The following is a 21,719-nucleotide window of genomic DNA, read 5'->3' as shown; positions in this document are numbered from 1 at the left end:
CCCTTTCAAGTACTAGAAAAAATAATTTTTGTCAGAGTCACCTCATTTCTGTCCATAAATAAATTATTAAATGATAATCAATATGGCTACAGAGCACAGCATTCAACTGAGCAAGCTGTGCTGCAATTAGCACAAAATGTTATGAATAATCTTAACGAAAAGATACTGACTGTAGGTGTATTCATAGACCTCTCAAAGGCCTTTGACGTCATCAACCACGATATACTGATTAAAAAATTAAATTCACATGGAATAAGAGGAAAAGTAAGTGCATGGTTCAAAAGTTATTTAGAGAACAGAGACCAGTATGTGGCAATAAAAAGTCACTCCTCAACAAAACTTAACGTAAGATCAGGCGTGCCACAAGGATCAATTTTAGGTCCCCTTCTATTCATAATCTTCATGAACGATTTTCAACATGCAACTGATGCAAATCACCTTCTATATGCGGATGACACTAACATCTTCTTCCCAACTAAAGACCCATTGAAAGAAGTAGAATACATCAATAACAGTCTTCAAAATATATCAACCTGGTTTATCAAAAATAAATTAATAGTAAATTATTCTAAATGTAATTACATTATTTTTTGTCCGAAAATTTTAACAAATATTATACCTAACCTAGACATAAAAATGAACAATATTTCTATTCCTCGCTCAACCAGCACAAAATTCCTTGGAGTAACAATCAAGGACAATCTGTCTTGGGATATTCACATAGATACTATGTCTAAAAGAATATGCAAAACCCTAGGAGTTATAAGCAAAATTAAAAATAAATTAAATAAACCTACTCTAATTGACCTGTATTATTCATTAATCTTTCCTCACCTCATCTACTGCAACGTAATTTGGGGAAACAGTCCTGACATTCATCTAAAACAGTTAACAAAATGCCAAAACCGATTCATCAGAATATTTAAAAATCTTCATCCTCATTGTCACACAAGTGAATATTATCTCGAGATGAAAATACTCAACATCAAAAACTTGTTCATCTACCACGTTGCAACATTCATTTTTAGATTTCTACGTCAGCAGTTGCCGGCATTTTTTAGAAACTTTTTCACTTTTGGAACTTCCATTCAAGCAAGAACAACACGCCACACGCCACTTTTCTATGCTCCACCAGCCAGAATTAAAGTACTCTGCATGAGTTTGAAACATACCGGCCCAGGAATATGGGAGACGATTCCACAAGAAATTAAAGATTGTAACACTTTGCATCTTTTTAAAAATAAACTGAAAAATTTTTTAATTACGAAAAGTTCTGTTTTTCAAGGATAATAATGTATATGTATATATATGTATATAAGTGTGTACATATTTCATTAACATTGATACATTTTATCCTATTGACAATTTTATTTTATCATTGAGAAGCAATTTTGAGCTGCACGGTGGCCGAGCCCACAAGAATTAATTTTCTTTTTTTGGTCTCCGAATCATTCATGCTTTTGTTTTGTTTGATTGAATAAAAGTGATTTGATTTGATTTGATGAGAATCACAGCATGTTCAGCGTTAGTTTACTTCCAATTTAACTTTTCGATTTTTCTTAGAAAAATGATTATTGATAATTAATTAAATTATAATTTTAGTAAAATTGAAAAAGTTAATACAATTTAAAGAGAAGTATAACGTAAAAATAAGATATGTAGCCATAAATTGTGAAAATATAAAATAAATGTTACCTTGTAGCAATAATATTAAAATAAAACGATAAACGTTAATTAAAAGAATGAAATTAAATAATACTTATGAAAATAAAATTGTAATAGTTAATATATAATAAAATAATTTGACGGGAAAAACAAGTGTTAAGTGGCGGGATGATATTAAAAGGTGATGGTCGGTATGATGATATAAAAGTGAATGTAAATATTAAAATTTTATTATTAAAATTGATCAGTGATGGGTTAACTACTCCAAAAAAGTAGTGAACTACTGTAGTTTACTACTTGACTAAAAACATAGTTAGTTACTTTTTAATTACTTTCAAGAGAAGTAGTTATTAACTACTCCTTTTAACTACTTTCAATTATTATTATTAAAAAAAAACCTTCTGAAAATTTTTTGTAAATTTATTAACCAACATATGTATTTTTTTAATAACTGTTTTTTTAAATGTGTGTTTGAGATGATCTTTCAAAAAATCATTTTATTGGTATAATCATCAGAAAATCTACAGCAGTTATCAGTTAGAATTAGTCCAGCAACACTGAAAAGATGCTCAACCACTGCAGAGCTAAGTAAAGTTGAATTTGGTTTAATGAAATTTGCACTTACTGATGGATAGGAAAATAAACTTTCAATATTCTTAGATGGGTTAGCCAAGTAACTGTTGAGTTCATCGGCTAACACATGATCCGAAGAATTTTGATTATTTTCTGGGCAATCACACAAATTCTCCTTTAGAAGACGAAAGTACAGGACTCACTGGTTTGCAATCTGCGTGTATGTAAATAAATAAATAACCATAAATTAATTCTTGCGTTGGCACGATTTCATCCCCAAAACCTTCCTCGTTTTGGTTAGCTCTGTGTTTTTTGCCGAATAATCATTGTAGACTGGAGGATGTTGTTCCAAAAATGTGACTAAATTTTATTTATTGTTTTTTGACATTTTTTGTTATTCAGCTACAGCTACACAATAAGCTAAACTAAATACTAGTAGATGTAACTATCTTGAAAGAAATATATGAAATATAATGTAAATTACAATAACTTTTTAATTTTTATTTAAGCCATCAATGATTTGTTTGTGTTATTATGGAATTTCCCAGTATCGATCTCCTACTTTGCCCAAAACAAGCTTATACTATAACTCATATAAATACAAATTATCAATAAAGCACTTACTTTCACATGTTTCAAAAAGTTGAAAGACAAAGCGACAAAGCCAAATAGAGTTACACACATTCCCAGAGATTTTTTTGTTGCACGTGCAGCACATTGCAGTAAAAATTTTATCGTCGTCTTTTTTTAAAACGGCGTCAATAAAGCACAATTTAATAATTTGAGTATTCATATTAAATAAATAATCAAACGCAAATCACTCGCGTCCCGTACACTAAAAAATGCTGAAAAAGAAATGGCGTTGACTAATAAACAAACTTGAAAATAGGGATGTGCAATTAAAAAGATAAAAATTAATTCTGAGAAAAAATATGTTCAAGTAGTTTAAAAATAGTTAACTATAATAGCCAACAACTAATACAAATAGTTAACTATTCTAAATAAATAGTTATTATTTACTTTTTAGCTGCTAGTGAGTAGTTATTAACAACTAGTTAACTATTTGTAGTTAGTAACTACCCATCACTGAAATTAATAAATAATTAAAATAAGTGAATAATTAAAACAAAAGATTAAAATTCTGTTATTGAAATAAGTAATATAATAAAATAAAACAGTTTAGCAGTTGTTAATTAAAAATTAAAACTTAAAACAAAACCTAAAATTACGTTATAAAAATAAAATAAACAATTGAGCAGTTATTAAATAAGATAGAAAGTGACGTAATGATCGTGGATTTACGACGTGAAGTTAATAGTTGTGTATTAACTTGTCTAAAATTGACAAACGTAGAACGATATTCATATCGCTTGGGCACTGGGACGTCTGCTGGTTTGTTTTTGACTGCAGTCGCAGGTGTCGGTTTACGATATTGAGAGAATAATTGAAGGGTCTGGTCGGAACTATTATATTGTTGGTTTAATGTTGGTTTATGTTTGTTGATGTGCAGGGCTTCGCAAATTTTGAGACGTCCGGGATTAAATACTGAACCCAATATTGTTGTATTTAAATCCAATATGGTCCTAGTGCGAAGCATACAGTGCTCGTTGGCCATATGGTCTCCAATGGCGCCATCCTGCACATGCATGGTGAGCCTTCGAAAAAGAGTAGTACGCGTGTGGCCGATGTAACTTTCCACAACACTGTGTGGCATAGGACATGTAAATCGAAACGCGACGTTCGTCCTTTCTAACGTAGGTGAAGGGGAATTGTTGATATTTTTTATGATGAGGTTGAAAATGCGGTGGGTGTTGTAGTATATGATGAAATTTAGTCGATTGCTGTCGTCGCAGACGGAAACATTTGATTTGATGATTCGTTTAATTGTGATTTATTCACTTTGTAGCTGTCTTGCATCTAGTTTAGGTAGTATAATGGTATTACTTTTTTTGTTGAAGTTACTGCAGTTGTTGAATTATCAATTTTTGTAAGTAATTTTTGATTGTATCATCGATTGTTTTATTCAAACAATTGTTATTGATTAAAAATTGTTTGATACGGATTGATTCAGATGTAAAAATATTGATATCGGAGGATATTTTGTATGCACGTTGACTTATTCCGGATTATCGTATGCGACGAAGATATCGTTAACACATCTGGCATAAATGTTCGTTTTTAATACCGGTTTGTCTCAAAACGTTTTGCTCTCAAGATGTCCTCAAAGAAAGAAAGTTGCGAACAGGACACCGTCAATTTGCTTGTATAGCTGCCTGTAGGGGTGTGGAAAGGTGCTTCGGTGGTGCAGATTTGGAGAAGAGATTTGAGATGTGTGTTTGGTATTTTTAAAGGAACCATGTCTGAGTGCTAAAGACTATTGATGATAATATCAACTGTGTTATGGACGGGAACATTTGTATACAAAGATTCGATCGAATCTTTGTATACAAATCTTTCCCTAACCAGGGAAACAATATGATTTGATGGTTTGTTAGTGTTCAATAAATTGATAAATTCCCGTGAAGACTGGAGATTATAGTTACTAGGAATGTATGGGGTCAGAATTTTGTTTAGATATTTGACAATAGGGTATGTTACTGCTGGAATTTGGCTGATGATAGATCGAAGGGAATTGTTATTTTTGTGCGTTTTGATGCAGCCATAGAAGTATCCAGGTAAGTAATTGCCTTGGAGTACCTTTCTTGAGGTATGTTTTTTTTTAATTTTTCTTATTATTGAGTTGAGTTTTGTCTTTAGGTAAGGAGTTAGGTAAAATTTTGTGCTATTGTTGAGTAAGTGTTCGATATTGGTGTTGTAGTCAATTTTGTCTAAGACCACAGATTGATTTGACTTGTTCAACGGTGAATGCCAATTTCTTCATTTTTTCAAATACTTTTGTGGCAGTTCTAAGATTCTCTGCTAAAGGTTTACTCTGAAAATTGTCTTTTTGTTTCTTAGTTTCAGGTTGTAGCTTAAACGCAATGGATGAATTCACAGTAATCTTGGTTTGTCGTTCTGCCTCATTTATTTGCACCATCAGTTTTTCAATTTCAATCGTTTTCTCAATAATGTTCGATTTCTTTATGATATAACTGTTTAATCTTAAATTTTGTTTATCAGTGAGGAGATATTTACTGAGGTTAATAAACAGATCCGTTAATCCATTACTATTTGTTCTTATTAGATTTGTCAACTTATTATGAAATTTAAGCTTTGAGATGTATTTATAAGTATTGAGTCCTCTGTCTTGGGCTTTGTTGAGCTCATCATTGATGATAACAGCTATTTTGCATCGGTTCCATTCATCTAAAAACTTAGTCAGGGTAGCTGATATATGGTGAATTTTATTTTGTTTTGCCTCTAACTCCCGAGGAAGATGAAACAATCGCTGCTCACGTTAATGCTCGGTTGTCAGGTTTTGTCGGTCTACATTCTTTTAAACTTCTAATTCTCAAGAGAGATGGAGCAGTCGCGATCTTGTTCGATTGTTAGTTCAAGTCGGTTGGTCGCAGAACTTCGAGTTAATGTTGGTAATAGACCATAATTTTTACAATATTCTATAAATTCTACAACGGGCAATCGGAATACTTCCTATTAATAAATTTAGAAACAGAGGAATCATCAATAATGAAATAAACAGCATTTATATTATATATATATATATATATATATATATATATATATATATATATATGTTGGAAGAAGACTATATTTTATACAGTATAAAATACTGTATAAAATAAGGTCTCATCCAACATTTACGCGTATTTTTACGACCGAGCAACAAAACCCGACAACCCAACAACCGAGCAAGAACGTGAGCAGCTTCATATATTTATGTAAGCCCATGGTTAAAAACAACAGTCATAAAAACTATCATTTTGCCCCTCAACATTTATCAATAGAAAACCAATCCAAAAAAAGAAAACCAAGTAAATAACAACGACAATCATATCACTGAAAGCATAAACATTTTAATATATTACCAAAACCCCATATCGACGACAGCGTTTAAACAGGTCGAGAAAATTGTGAAAAGAATTATTAGAAACAATGTCAAACCAACCAATGAACAATAAACCATAGAACCTATGATTTGTTAAAAGTCTCATCAGTAGCCTGAGTTTAAACATTAATTATTTACTAACTTAGTAGATAGTATTGCAAACTAAGCTGTTTATTTTAGGTAATTCATAAAACTCATTTTGTTCGCCAGAGACGTACTGTTACTTTGCCGAATAAATAAAATAGTGTATTAACTTGAAGATGTTAAAACTATTGAATAAGGACAACGAGTAAAAGAGAGATTTATCCAATTTATAGCAGTGAATAGTTGAAATAACTATGTAACTACAAAATAACACACAGAAAAAATGTTTACATAAGAAGTGATTTATTTTTTGAAATAAAAACTCGTATTTAGTATTTTGGTCTAGAGCCTGTTGAAGGCTTTAATCCTGCTTAGTTTGTATGTACAGTCGCACAATTACATGGTGCATTTTTCAGGGTATTGAATCAACTTACCGATTTGTTGAATCAATGGGATCACTGTGATGTTGATTGCAATATCAAAAATGAACTAAGCCTATGCCAGAAAGAATTTATAACAAACATTTGGTAGAATTTATAGAATATTGTAAAAATTATGGTCTATTACCAACATATATCTACATATATAAACCAAACCTGTACTGAAGATGATTTGTTAAAAATCAAAATAAGGCCTATTTGCATGATGAACTTGGATAGCAATAGTTCTAATAAATTTTTATGATGAACCTGGATTATAATTATGTTTTCAACAAACTGAACAATTTTCAAAAAATTTTAATAAGGAAAATTGAAAGGCCAAACTTTAAATTGATTAATGCCAACCCTTCGGTAACATTCATACATAACTTTATATATATTCGATTCAATTTATTCAGCAAAAAGCATGGAGACACAAAAGCTCAAACGAGCTTGTACGGCCACCCAACCAAAACCAGTTGTGAATACCTTGTAATAACATGTAAACACGATATAAATATGATATATTACACTTTTCCTCCAATTTCGGTTCATTGCAATTGTATTTTCTTAATTTCTATGATTCTAAATTATAGGCTCTGAAAATGACATCTTTGTCGGAACAACGTTGTAAGCCAAACTATGATTGGAAGTTTTAATAAATACGAATTGCAACAGTTACGTGTTGTTGAATGTTTTTCAAGATACTAATAAAAGATAAATGGACAAAATCATTTAATCAAATTTGATATATATATATATATACGTATATATATATATATATATATATATATATATATTTGCAGGTTTGGTTTATATATTTTTATAAATATATAAATTTACCAATCGCGATAAAATTACTATGAGATTTTAAGTAATTTAATACCACCGTACCATCATTATCATTCTTACCGTTCTAATTAAATGATGTAATTACATCATCAACTTTTTCTTCATCATCGTCATTCAACTTCGTACATCAATGTCATCATCAGCTTTTTTAATATCATTATCATCCTCAACGCCATCATCATTGTTTTTTTTGTCTCAATTGTTATCCTCTTCATCATCACCATCATTATCGCCAGCATCATTATCACCGTCGCCATCATAACCATCATCCTGAAGTATCTTGCAACATGACCTAGCTGTTACCAGCATGACGTTTATTGCCTAATGCATTTACATTCGGAAGTTCCTTTTATTGCGGATAATTATTTTTATTTTCATAAAAGCTGAATCGTTAATAAGACGGATGGTGAGCACGCTTGCCAATAATTTCATGCCATTAAGAAGGCAACAGTCCCACATTCCTTTTCTTTTACATTCTTTTTCAATTATATCTTCTTTCTCTCTTTTTTATTTTCATTTTTCTGTTTTTTTTTGTTTCAACTTTGTTTCTTATTTTTTCAATTAATTGTTGTTTTTAATTTATTTTTTATAATTTGTTTTGTTTTCACATTTTCCTTTATTTTGTTACTTTCTGCACCCGTCTTTTTTGCCTGTTTTTTCTTTTTATGAATCTTTTTTAGCTACATTTTCTTGTGCTTCTCATTATTTCTTTTTTATTTTATTTTTCATCCAACAATTTTTATTTTTTTCCTTTTATGTTTGTGTTGCTCATTCTTTTCTTGTTCATGTTCTTTGCATTGATTAGTTTAATAATATATTTTTATTCTCTTCTACATTGATATTGATTAATGCACTATTTTTGTAACAATTACAATCATTATTTTTTGTCTGTCAATTGAGTTGAAATAGTTAAAATCAGTTGGAAGGCTTAATGATTTTTTATCAATATTATATCCAACATTAATATAATAATAATAATAATATATTCAGTTTATACAATTAATTTCAATAATAACTAGTTTTACCTTAAACCCAACGAGCAAATAAGAGAGAGAAACCGAAATAAAATTTCAAGTGATTAAAACTGTGCACGTGTGCAGCTGATGGGTGAAAAGTGTTTAATCTATTTGTCTAAAACAAAAATGAAAATGTCATCAAAATGAACAAACAACCTGTTCAGAGTTTGAGATCAGCATCCCATGCACGAAGAACGGACGGGCACCGGCGCACTCTATATCGTCCTCGAGATTTTCAACTCCATGCACAGGCCGCTCAACGGATCACCTCTCAAGTTCAGACTGAAGAAGAGATGTCTCGGACCCGACAGTAATTTGTGAATGGATGCATGGATGAGATAAATACATGAATAGATGAATGGAATGAATTCATTGATGAATGTATGGATGTGCTGATAATTATAAATGTTTATTAACAATAATTAAACGAATTATTTTTAGCTCCACAACCCCGAATAGTTCTGCAATTTTTAAATTAATATTTATGGATGCATTTTTTTATTATCATGAATTAAATTTTATTATTTTTTTTCAAAAATAATTGGTTGCAACAGAAATCTTTTGATGAACATCAAACACAAAAATGCTTCAGCATGAGGTGACGGATTTAAACAAATTTGACAAGGGATGGGGGGGCAAAATTTTGAAATTATGTTTAAATTTTGTTTTAAAATTTGATGCGGAGCTGAAAACTTCCCACATATGCTAGTGTGGCCAAAATTATGGTGGCGACTTTTTTTTCTTTTCACGTCAATTTCTTTAACAGCAACACTGCTCACAACGGGGCCCTCATCGACTCCCTACCCTAATCCGCCACTGTCAGCACACGTTGAACTAAACAATAAAAATTCAAAAAGAAATAACATTAATTAATTAAATTAAATCCATTTTTCTATACGGTTGGCGTGATGGCCTAGTGGTCGCCTGGTGCTCTTACGCAGTGCGTGCTGTGACCGGGTTCGAATATGACTAAAAGATCCTATCACATGTTTCGTGTGTGATGCTAGATTTAGCGTGTATCTATTCATATACGATGTTTGAGTGTTGTTGATTCCTCTGAACCTAAGAAAAGAGTAATAGACCTTTAACGTATGCTACAGGAGCTCGCCATGCTTGCAGCTATTCGTGCAAACGCGCGGAGAGATGTGCAGATGCGGGTGGATGCCACTGCAGGCCAGGCTACGTGGGACCAAGATGCGATCAACGTTTGTACAATTTTTTTTATTTTCTATGAATGATCAAATACTTTCAAGGCCTTATAAGCAGACATTGTTTGTATTGTGAAGGTCTCTTTTTGTTAGAAACTTTAAAACAAAAAGTATAAGAGATACACAAGCGTCGATGTCACACAGTTAATATGAACTTTGCAGCAAACAACCAAGAAATGACAAATGGCAAATATGGCAAATTTGCTCGGGTATAATAATCCAAACGATTTTCGACAGCGTTTGGGTTCATGTACCATAATTAAATTTTTGCTCTGAAATTTCATGATTATAGATACATTAGAACTAGTAACAATTTTTCATGGTTAACAACAATATTTAAAATTAATATATAACTTGAATATAGTAGTATATATTTTGCGTCACATAGTAGTACAGGCTTTATATCAACTAGCACATAATTATAATAACTGCTAGAAAATGACAATTGGTGTGTGAAAATTTGTGTATCGCTTACAAAAATTTTATTATTAAAACTAATGTTTCACCTAGGGCAGCGAGATGCAGTTCTAAAACATTGCGAACTTTCATATTGTTGTAACCCTTTACGCTCGTATCTACCAACACCAATGTTATAACCAGTAACCTCTATATTTCCAACACCAGTGTTGTAGCTTCCAACGATCGTCAAGTGTTTGTTATTTCGTAGGTTCAAGATTTCCGATAGATGAATACAACTGCTTCAAACGTTAACTTTGTTGAACGTTTATTTGAGTGCAAATAGTAATAGAAACACTAAGCTAATCCAAGTAACTACATAAACCACAACTTCGCTTTAAACCTCGCTGGAAGCCTGACTTTCTCTTTTTCTCCGTCTGTCTAACCTGTGTGTCTCCGCATGAACTTATATAGCCTCCACGTTGATTTTTAGCATAGATTCGATACATTTTCACATTCCTTTATGGTTTACAATTCAAAGATTACAAATATAGCAAAGATAACAATAATTAAGATAACAAATAATATAGCGCAATTCGCTCATTTTTGCGGTTATAACAATATAATAGAAATAGAAATTGAATTATTAAATAACATACGCATTGCAATTGTAAATAGCGATAACCAGAGATGAAACAGAGAAGCATGTGCCCCGTAGTTAACTGGTATGAGATATTATTATTATTGAGAACCAAAATTCATTTTTTTATTTCTTTTATGGTTTTTGTCATAGTTACTTTTGAGCTGCTAACTTGAAGCAAACATCAGTGAAATGATGTTTTTGGTCATTTTACATTGAAACATGCACACATACAATGGTAAAGGTAACGTAAATTATAAACTCAAAACACATGAAACTCATGAAATATCTGCATGAACAAACACACACACCCACAAAAAACCAAACAGCCGTGTGTACACCCGCTTGTCAGAATGGAGGTGTCTGCCTGGCTCCCAACAAGTGTCAGTGTCCAACAGGGTTCGGAGGAAGAAAGTGTGACATGGGTTTGTTCCTCTGTCTATAGGCTTTCTCATTTTTTGGCTTGCTTTGTTGATTTGTAACAATAACGTTAAATTTTATTAATAATTATATGCTCTTAAATTGACTTTAAAAACATCCAGCAAAATATATAAACGTCTGAATAAAACACACAATACTTGCACTGAAATGAGTTGACTTCAATTTGTTTCACCGCTTAATATATGTCATGTTAAAATACTGAAATTAATAAACAATCAAAACGTCAACGTGTTGCAGTTTTTCCTTTTCCTTTATACGTTTTTCTATTTTCATAGTAAAGTAAAAAGTTTGCCGATTTTGATTTTCTGCTCAATTTTATCTTAATTGCACAACGTTTTTTTCGTAATGGCTGTTTCCAATTGATTCATAAGTTTTAAAACAGTTATCAATTTAAAAAAAATAATATTTATGTTTTTATCCAAACAATTTTTGGTACTAATATAAAATCCGCAACAGTTTCTTACAAACGCAAAAAGTATCGAAAATGATTATTTCAACTTCAACAACAACCAATCAACAACATGTTGCTGGATGTTTTCAATTAGGAATATGTATAGGGCATCGAACGTGCAGACGTTTGCCTGGGCTCATTGATGGGATTGGTTGTTGGAAAATATTCAACAACCAATCCCATCAACTAACAACTTCATGACCAACATCAACAAACACCCAACCACACCAACTGATAAATTGCATGACGACCAACAGAAGTATGCCACTGTGAGAATGGCGGGATATGTATGGAGCATGGAACGTGCAGATGTTTGCCTGGGTTCATTGGTGCAAGGTGTCAACATCACAAAACAGGTTCATTCATTGCGTCTCATCATATTTCTAACCCGTCAATATTGCGAAAATATTTTTCTAGCACAAACATTTATAACAATTTTACAACAAATTTTTCATGATAATGAGTTGACAGCATAAATATATATTATTTTTATTATTATTATTAACGGGGTTTAAAGTGGTTCAAAAGATTATAGTCTGTATAAGAACCACTACTAATTAGATCTCCTAATATTCTATCTGTCCGAGTTTGATTTTGAAGCTGTTGAGTGAATTAACAGAGACTGCATCATCGCTTAGCTCGTTCCAGGCGTTGACCACTCTACTGCTGAAAAATGTGCTCTTTATTTTTCCATCCGAGTTTTTGAAAATCTTAAATCTGTGTCCTCGTTGTTTATCACTGTTTGCTAGCCTGAAAAATTTCGAGTATGGTGTTGTTTCTCTGTTCGTGATCAATTTATATGTTTGGATTAGATCTCCTTTAAATCTTCTTTTTTCTAATGATGTTAAGTCGCATTTTTTCAATCTCTCATCGCATTCCATTTTTCCGATTCCTCTAATCATTCTTGTGGCTCTACGTTGTACTTTTTCCAAAACTTCTTTATCATTTTGCATATATGGGCTCCATGCTTGAACACAGTACTCCAGATGAGGTCTGACTAGGGTTTTGTACAGTTTCAGTATGATATGCTTCTCTCTGCCGACCATTATTCTTCTTATAAATCCTAAGTGGCTTTGGCCGCTGCAACTGGATGTGCATTTATAAAATGTTTATATAAAATATGTTTGAACGTGCGAAACAATGTTAGTTTGAAGAGTTGTACATTGACCATTCAGGTAAATGTGAATTGCTATGTAAAAATGGAGGGCACTGCAACCAGTTGAACAAATGCACCTGTCCTTCAGGATACACTGGTCATCTATGTCAGAGGCGTTAGTGTTTCATCATTTGTTATTGATTGAATTTTCAATAAAATTTTGCATAAATACAACTAAAATAACTTTTGGATTTTATGTTTTGAATAAAAGTTTAATACCCTGAAAAATGCACCATGTAATTGTGCGACTGTACATACAAACTAAGCAGGATTAAAGCCTTCAACAGGCTCTAGACCAAAATACTAAATACGAGTTTTTATTTTCAAAAAATAAATCACTTCTTATGTAAACATTTTTTCTGTGTGTTATTTTGTAGTTACATAGTTATTTCAACTATTCACTGCTATAAATTGGATAAATCTCTCTTTTACTCGTTGTCCTTATTCAATAGTTTTAACATCTTCAAGTTAATACACTATTTTATTTATTCGGCAAAGTAACAGTACGTCTCTGGCGAACAAAATGAGTTTTATGAATTACCTAAAATAAACAGCTTAGTTTGCAATACTATCTACTAAGTTAGTAAATAATTAATGTTTAAACTCAGGCTACTGATGAGACTTTTAACAAATCATAGGTTCTATGGTTTATTGTTCATTGGTTGGTTTGACATTGTTTCTAATAATTCTTTTCACAATTTTCTCGACCTGTTTAAACGCTGTCGTCGATATGGGGTTTTGGTAATATATTAAAATGTTTATGCTTTCAGTGATATGATTGTCGTTGTTATTTACTTGGTTTTCTTTTTTTGGATTGGTTTTCTATTGATAAATGTTGAGGGGCAAAATGATAGTTTTTATGACTGTTGTTTTTAACCATGGGCTTACATAAATATATGAAGCTGCTCACGTTCTTGCTCGGTTGTTGGGTTGTCGGGTTTTGTTGCTCGGTCGTAAAAATACGCGTAAATGTTGGATGAGACCTTATTTTATACAGTATTTTATACTGTATAAAATATAGTCTTCTTCCAACATATATATATATATATATATATATATATATATATATATATAATATAAATGCTGTTTATTTCATTATTGATGATTCCTCTGTTTCTAAATTTATTAATAGGAAGTATTCCGATTGCCCGTTGTTGAATATTTATTATCGGATGTCTTGTTCTATGAGTATTGATTCGGCTAGTCTTAAATTATAATGGTTGTTATTGTAATGTAAGATTTCAACATTGTGGTCCAAAATTTGCCTAGTAATTTTAGTTTTGTGTTTTTATTTCATGTGATTCTTTAAAGCGCTTGTTTGTACGTGCATCGTGAGTCTTCTCGATAACTTGGTCGTCGTCATACCATTATATTCGGAATTATGGTGCCCACACTCATCAATGTTACATTTGAACAAATATATTAGATGGCTATGATCCAGTATCGATTCTGGTTTAAAAAGTGCAGTTGTTTTTCATCACAAGAGATGACGTTTTTTGGTTGGAGTAATATATTTGTAGTTTAATAATATCGTTTTCGTTGATTGCTTGGACGTTATTTTTTATAATTCATTTAATAATTTTTTCATCCTGTTCGAAAGCGGTTGACATGTAATTCTTATAATTTATTACTATGTTATTTTTGTTACTATTGTTGGTTGCATTGTTTTTGTTGTTGATTTTTTATTCTTTGTGTTCTATTATTTTTTGGATCATGGAATTTTTATATCCATTATTAATGAGTAGTTAAGTGATTCTATATAGTTCTGTTCTCCTGCTTTCTATACCAGAAGAGTGTGTGTAGGCTCGGTTTACAAAAATGGAGATCGTGCTCTCTAGATATGTTTGACAACATTCACTATTGCCATTGAGGCATAAACCTTTGTTTGTTGCTTTGGTTTATACTGAGGTTTCAAATTCATTTTGCACATTTTGTATTAGTACGCCTAGGAATGGTAGTTTATTATCAGTTGATTTTTCCATTGTAAACTTTAATTTTGACGAGTTTAGTCGTTGTAAAAGTTTTTCTATTTGATCATCGTCTTCATATGTAACGAATATAACGTCAACGTATCGGCAGTATATATTAGATTTTAGCTCTGGTTCTTCTTTAAATAACATTTCTTTGATATATCCAACATAGAAGTTTGCGAAGAGTACTCCTAATGGAGAGCCCATTGCTACACGGTCTATTTGCTGATATAATGTAGCGTGTTACCCAGGCCAACGAAAGGGGCTTCATCTGTACATATTCTAATACTAATTTATCTTTTGGAATTGGTAGTGGTGAACGACTGGAATTGTATATTCTATCTATTATTATGCTGATTGTGTTCTATACATACAGGGACATTTGTAAAGAGTGACACCACATCCAAAGAAGCTATTTTGGTGTTAATAGATGGTTTTGTTGTTGACAGTATATCTATGAATTCCCTACTTGATTTTAAGTTTTAGCTGTAAGGGGTGTAAGGTGTAATTATTTTGTTGAGAATTTTTGCAATAGGATGAGTGATCGCAAGTATTTGGCTAATTATTGGTCGTAGAGAGTTGTTAGCCTTATGCGTCTTGACCGTGCCGTATGCATATCCTGGTTCATATTCACCCATAATTACACTTTACACCCTTAACAACTATCACTTAAAATCATATTGACAGTGAAATGAAATACTGTGGACATGATCAAAATGTTTACGGCACCTGTTTTGTTAAAAAGAATTGTTTTTTTGACAAGTGCCCAATAAAAATTTTATTAATTTTGACCAGTATTGTTTGTGTCTCTTACATTCACAATCGTTTTCAGAAAATCGAAAAACGTTTTTGCCGTTGAATATGCACCAAATTTCAATTTTATATTTAAGATAGTAATTATTTGGTTACTTGCGTAAAATTATTTAATTGTCTTTTATTCACAAAAGCTCTGTGCTCTAACGGATGTGATGCGCATGGAAAGTGTGTGGCTCCTGACCAGTGCCAGTGCTTCAAAGGATGGAAAGGGAACAAGTGCAACAAAAGTTTGTAACTCATCGGCTGCTCTGTAAATAACTACCGTTAAATAAAAACTTTAGCCAATAAATGATTTATTATTATAAAACATCCGGTTTTAAAGCTGAAAAAATGTCATATGCGGATAATGATGAAAGTGCGAAAAGGAGGAGGAAAAGGAGGAAACTGAGACAGAGTGAAGAGGATGGAGTAAGTTGTCTCTTAATTAAGTAATTATTTAATTTTTCAACACATCCATTCATTTATCAACTCTTTTTCTCATATATACAATCATTCATTTATTTACATTTTTATAAATGTATTAATTCATCAGATTATTTTGTTTTAATTAATTTCTTCCATCATAATGCATTAGCGGTATGTGATTGAAAACATAAAAATATTAAGTAAAACGTAATATATATTTAATAAGACTAGAACATATCTGAAACATATTAAATCACATTTGAAAAAATTGGCTTAAACAAGTACCTACTATCATTTGTAGTTATATGCAACAGAATCAAAATTATTTTGTTCCTTATTCTGTAGTTCAGTTAAGTACAGCTGAACTTCATATGCAAAATACACATACTTAATTACGTACGATGTGATTTGTAATTTGAAAAGCGTGAAATATTTATTTGCTCGAGTTAACTCGTTGTCATATAGCATAACAATGCCACTCAATGTATTGATATTTAAAGAATGCAGTATTGGACTTAAGCTAACTTAATTTACAGTTTGCTCTAACTTTGCTACCTGAGTTTCTGAGCTATGTAATTTACGTTGAACGTTAAATTTAAGTTCTACTCGCCATTGACTTTACTATTATAATCATCAGCAGAACAATACATGTCGGTTCGTTCATGAAACCTATCTTTAGAAATATTAAGCGAGCACATCACAAAATAACGAGCATCTTGATAAGTTAATAAAACAAAAATGAACGATTTTCCACAAACTTCTCGGCATGATATTTCCATTGACATATTTTGAATTAGTTTTCATAATTTTGAATTTAAAAAAATCAGATAATCATCAAATTTAGGTTCACATTATACAGCCAAAACTGGAAGAGCTTGTATAGGTCACCCTAAACCAGAAAAAAACTGCATTGTTTTCTACAAATTAATTTTTTGATCATAATTAGCAGAATTATAAAAATACAGAATGATAAAATTATGGAAATGGTATTTAAAATTAATATCACTTATTTTTTGCAGTACATAGTTTATCAAACTCAGCCAACCATATCATAACAAACTTTTGGAGAAAAAAAAACAAAAAATAAGAAAAGTTTATGTTATAAAATAATTTGAAAAAAATCGTTTTCTGATAGACAACTGTAAGATTTATGAAACTAAATGGGAGAAGTATGTCGATAGAAGGACGAATAGGGATAACACGTAAATAAATAATTATTCTTGAACGCTAAAAAATAGATAAATTAATTTAATGATGAATTTATAAAAAATGATTAGCATATGAAAATGAATAAATTATTTAATTCCTCATGAACCATTATGTAAAAATTGTTTCACGAGTAAACTTTTATGATATAATATTTATAAATGTGATATATTCTAATTTTGAAAACTTTTGTTTGAACTATGAAGGTGGTTCACCATTATCATCATAATCATCAGCAAAGGTCGAAAACGACTTCGATGCCGGGCTTGCATGTAAGGCATTGGTCCAAGCACAACCAGAGCAACAATAAGCGTAACAGCAACATCAACAACAATAGGCGCAACAACAACCAAGACAGCAACTACAGAAATGGATTTCAGAATAAAATAAGTAATAACGACACTTTCAAACACGACCATGCATTCAACAATCCAGTCAACAAAGCAATAAAAAACAAACAACTATATTTGAAGAACTACCAAACCAACAACAACAAGAGTGCAGGAATAATGAGGGGAGAAAGTTTTGTGAACCATCGGGTGAAGAAGAATCAAGTTCGTGGCAGGAAAAACAATTATGCCCGTTCAAACGATAACAACAATAATAATAATAATAATAATATTCGTTCTTATGACAACAACATGTTCAACAACTCCAGCCATTTTGTAAATAGACACAATAAAAATAGTCGTAGACAGATGCCACTAAATAAAAACAACAACGACGACGACGACGGCAATACAAATTACAGAAATAGTTATAATAAAGTAATTATCAACAGAAAAAATCATATTAATAAAAATGAAAAAATTAATAATAACAAGAAAGCTGAAAAATTCATTGAAATATATTCAATATGAATAATATATACATAATATATAAATAATACGATAATTTTATATCGCGAAAATACTGAAGTTATTCAAATTAGTATCAGAGCCTGACATGACAACACATTACGTCACATCACATCACAGCAGACCATCGCAACTATGTATGTCTATTCAGCAAATGTTATTTAAGGGATATCACAATATTACATGACAATAAAATATTTTCAAGTATTACCTATTCCAAAAATAATCTCATTTCACGCGTCCACATTTACTTTACATTTTTAAAACAGATGATGAATATTAGCACAAAAACTGAATTATGCAAGTGATCATTCGTAAAGTTTTTTTAAACTACTACTGTTTATTGCATTGATAATATTTTGTCAGATAAAAATTAATTAACATGCAGGCAGACATGGTACACAAATTTCATTAAGTCAAATTTAACGCAGAGTACCATTGGCATTTTTTGTTTCACTTCGCTATTGTAAAATATATCTAGTCAACATGTATTAAACAAGTTTGATAATTTTATATAATTGCTTGAACACTTAAACAATGGTCTACTTTCTTAATGGAACGTATTTTGTAGCTGTCTATTATACGACGATAACTTAAATAGTAAATGTTATTAGTTGTTATAAAATATAACATCGATGTTAATTTAGTTTTACAACCTTTCGTTATGCAAAATAATTTTAATGTTTTTTTTTGTAATTTTGAAATTTTTATAAAAATATTTGTTGTTAGATGATTTCAAAGAACTTGTACAATACCAAATTTGTTGAATGTAATAAATGGATTGAAAAAGATTATAAACACGTTGTCTCCAAATTTAATAATTAAATATGAATGAGACCTGGTGTGCTCTCAATATTTCCATCTTGAAGTGCTTCGTGTTGTTCTTGTTGCACGTACATCATACGAGATCTGACAGCTCCGGCAGCTTGGCTAGCTCTTACTTCCAACAACTGAACTCAATCGCCCAGGAGCATTTGGGAGTGGACAAATTTGAGGTTTGAGTATGTGATACAAGTCTACTCGGTTGCACGTGCATTATTATTTTGAGCATAAGAAAAATAATTTGCGTCATGTAAATAAACGATCGACCAACCAAAGTTTTAAATATGACAAATTCTTAGTATTTTATGATTGAAAACTGAACATTATTTAAATGGGCATTATTATTTTTCATTTGATTCTTTAAAAAAATCAAAATCCGAAAAACACAGAAACGGTTGTTACAACATGCAAAGTAATAGTATAGAATGATAACTAAAAAATAAATAAATCGGAGTAAAATATTTAAGCATGAGAAGCATGGAAAATGAAATAATGATTTAAAAAACAAATGAATAAAATAATTATGTGACTATTTAAAGAAGCAAGTTATGTGATCAACAAGAGAAAAGAATGATAAGGAGTAGGAATGTTTAAGCTTAGTAAGCATGGAATATAAAACAGTGATATAAAAAAACGAATGAACAGAATAATAATTAATCGACTAGCTTTTGACTTAGTAAATAAGTTAAGAGTTTGTAAAAGAAAATGAATAGACAAAAATGAACAAATGACAAATATTTAACGAGTGTTAATATATTTTAGGTGTCTTGTGATGAAAGCCTTTTCCTTGATAAGTTGATCGAGTGACGACTGGATAGTTGTGCTCACGGTGGCAAAGATTGAGTGTAGTAGTTATCGAAGTCTAAAATTACACTACTTCTAAAAATTCATGTTGTAGTTAACCAAGTAATCTGATTTTACATGTACTCTCATTTCCTATTTTCACCTATTTGGTGATTTGGTGGCTCCTACAAATTCTTAAAAAAGTTATTTCGTGTTTTTGTTTACCAGTTAAGCAGCATTTTTAATTTCTTTTGACTCTGGTTTATTAGAGCTTTTTGGTTTTTCATTTATCTTTTTAGTTTACTTCGTAACTTGCTAATTTTAGAATTGATGTCAATCAATTCTTACTCAAAAGATTCAACTCGAAATATTTGATTGAAATCAAATTTTTAGCAAGTATTAATAATATAAAAAAGATGACTTACCGCTGTCTGTCAGGCAGAGATATTTTCTAAAATGGAACCTAATTTATGCAATGCATGAACAAGCGTTTTCAAATTTCTAAACTTTCCGTTTTATTTTTTTTTAAATAAAATTAAATATTTAAAATTAATTTGTTTATTGATTCAGGATTTTTATAATTCTATTCCCACATATATTTTGTGGAAAGAAAAAAATGAAACCATTCGGAACGTGCGTTTTTTTAATAATTTTTCGACAAAAAATGTTTAAAATAATATCAATGCAAGTATTTAATGATACAAATAATGTAAATTGTAAAAGGAAACTTTAAATTTAGATAACGCAAAGATTAGAAAGCAGGCTGGATGCGAGTGTTAATGACATTGACCGAATGATTGAACTACTTGATGACAAATCGGGAGATATTCAGATAAGATTATGTCCCAACTCATCTGCTCCCGGATACAATTTTAATATAGACTTTTTCAATGATGTGAGTAACATTTTTAATTTTTTGCAATGTTTCAAATAAAAATAACTCAGTCAAAATTTGCAGGTTAATTTGGAAACCATGTGTTCTAATAACGTGAGATTGAAATCTGTTTCTCAAAACTTTTACAATTTTGTGAAAGATCGTTATTCAAGTAGCTACTTCAGAAACAAGTGGTATTACACATCTGAAACAGGTCCAACTGTCATGTATCCAGCAATCGTTCTGCCAAGCACGTCTGATTATAGATTGAGGTTAAATATGATCAATTCAAACTTTAATTCAATTAAAAAAATTATGAAGAATGATGAATTATTATTCATACTTTATAAATGCAACAGATCGAGCTACATCAACACAATAAGTCAGAAAGCCAAACATGTGCTTCTGCTCTTTCAAAGCTCAATTTCGGTGAGGCAAGTATCAGAAAAAATGATCATGGTGGCAAACGTTATACTGGACTCATTAAGCTCTCGTGACAGAGTATATATATTTCATAACATCTTGTTTACTTGTGTATATATATATATATATATATATATATTTATATATACTTATTATTGATAAAAATTACGGCATGTTTGGCGTAAGTTAACTTCTTTTTTAACTTTTCGATTTGTCTAACGGTTGATCGTAAACTTTTTTCAAGTATCTTGGGTTCAAAACCAAAAATTTAGTTTATTTTATGCATGATAGAACAAAAACGCTTTTTACGGTATTCCTGTACCGTATTCGATGTTCGAATTGATACGTTGTGTATGTGCCCAGATGCTCAAATATACATAAAATATGTCTCTACTCTACTTTGTCGATTCCTTGTTTGTTCAAAATGAATACTAGTATATGTATATATATATATATATATATATATATATATATATATATATATATATATATATATATATATATATATATACATATACATATATATATATATATAAATGTTGGTAATAGGCCATAATTTTTACAATATTCTATAAATTCTGCCGAATGTTTGGCGTAATATGTTTGTAGTTCGTTTTTTCGATTTTTCTCACTAAAGTTTTTTGGTGAACGTTTAG

At 30.7% G+C, this 21,719-nt stretch overlaps 2 protein-coding genes across 2 annotated transcripts in view; both read left to right on the top strand.

The window, feature by feature from the left end:
- Nucleotides 1-1,290, top strand: part of HELRODRAFT_173125 (hypothetical protein) — a gene marked incomplete at both ends in the record, with an annotated part of 2,953 nt that extends 1,663 nt beyond the window's left edge. Inside the window, one exon of the mRNA XM_009019739.1 lies at nt 918-1,290. Within this exon, the coding sequence (XP_009017987.1) occupies nt 918-1,290 (373 nt within the window). The remainder of the gene's footprint in view (nt 1-917) is intronic.
- A 7,508-nt stretch (nt 1,291-8,798) lies between these two features.
- On the top strand, nt 8,799-18,348 carry HELRODRAFT_173124 (hypothetical protein; the record flags this gene model as incomplete). The annotated part of the gene is made up of 9 exons (XM_009019738.1): nt 8,799-8,925; nt 9,716-9,820; nt 11,189-11,284; nt 12,009-12,107; nt 12,927-13,022; nt 15,825-15,920; nt 16,016-16,101; nt 17,541-17,858; nt 18,223-18,348. The coding sequence occupies 9 exons, from the start codon at nt 8,799-8,801 to the stop codon at nt 18,346-18,348; spliced, it is 1,149 nt and encodes a 382-aa protein (XP_009017986.1).
- Nucleotides 18,349-21,719: the final 3,371 nt, after the last annotated feature.

Source organism: Helobdella robusta, assembly GCF_000326865.2.
Source record: "Helobdella robusta unplaced genomic scaffold HELROscaffold_25, whole genome shotgun sequence".
NCBI lineage: Eukaryota > Metazoa > Annelida > Clitellata > Rhynchobdellida > Glossiphoniidae > Helobdella > Helobdella robusta.
The sequence above is the reverse complement of the archived record's forward strand: the minus strand, read 5'-3'. Positions and strand labels throughout refer to the sequence as shown.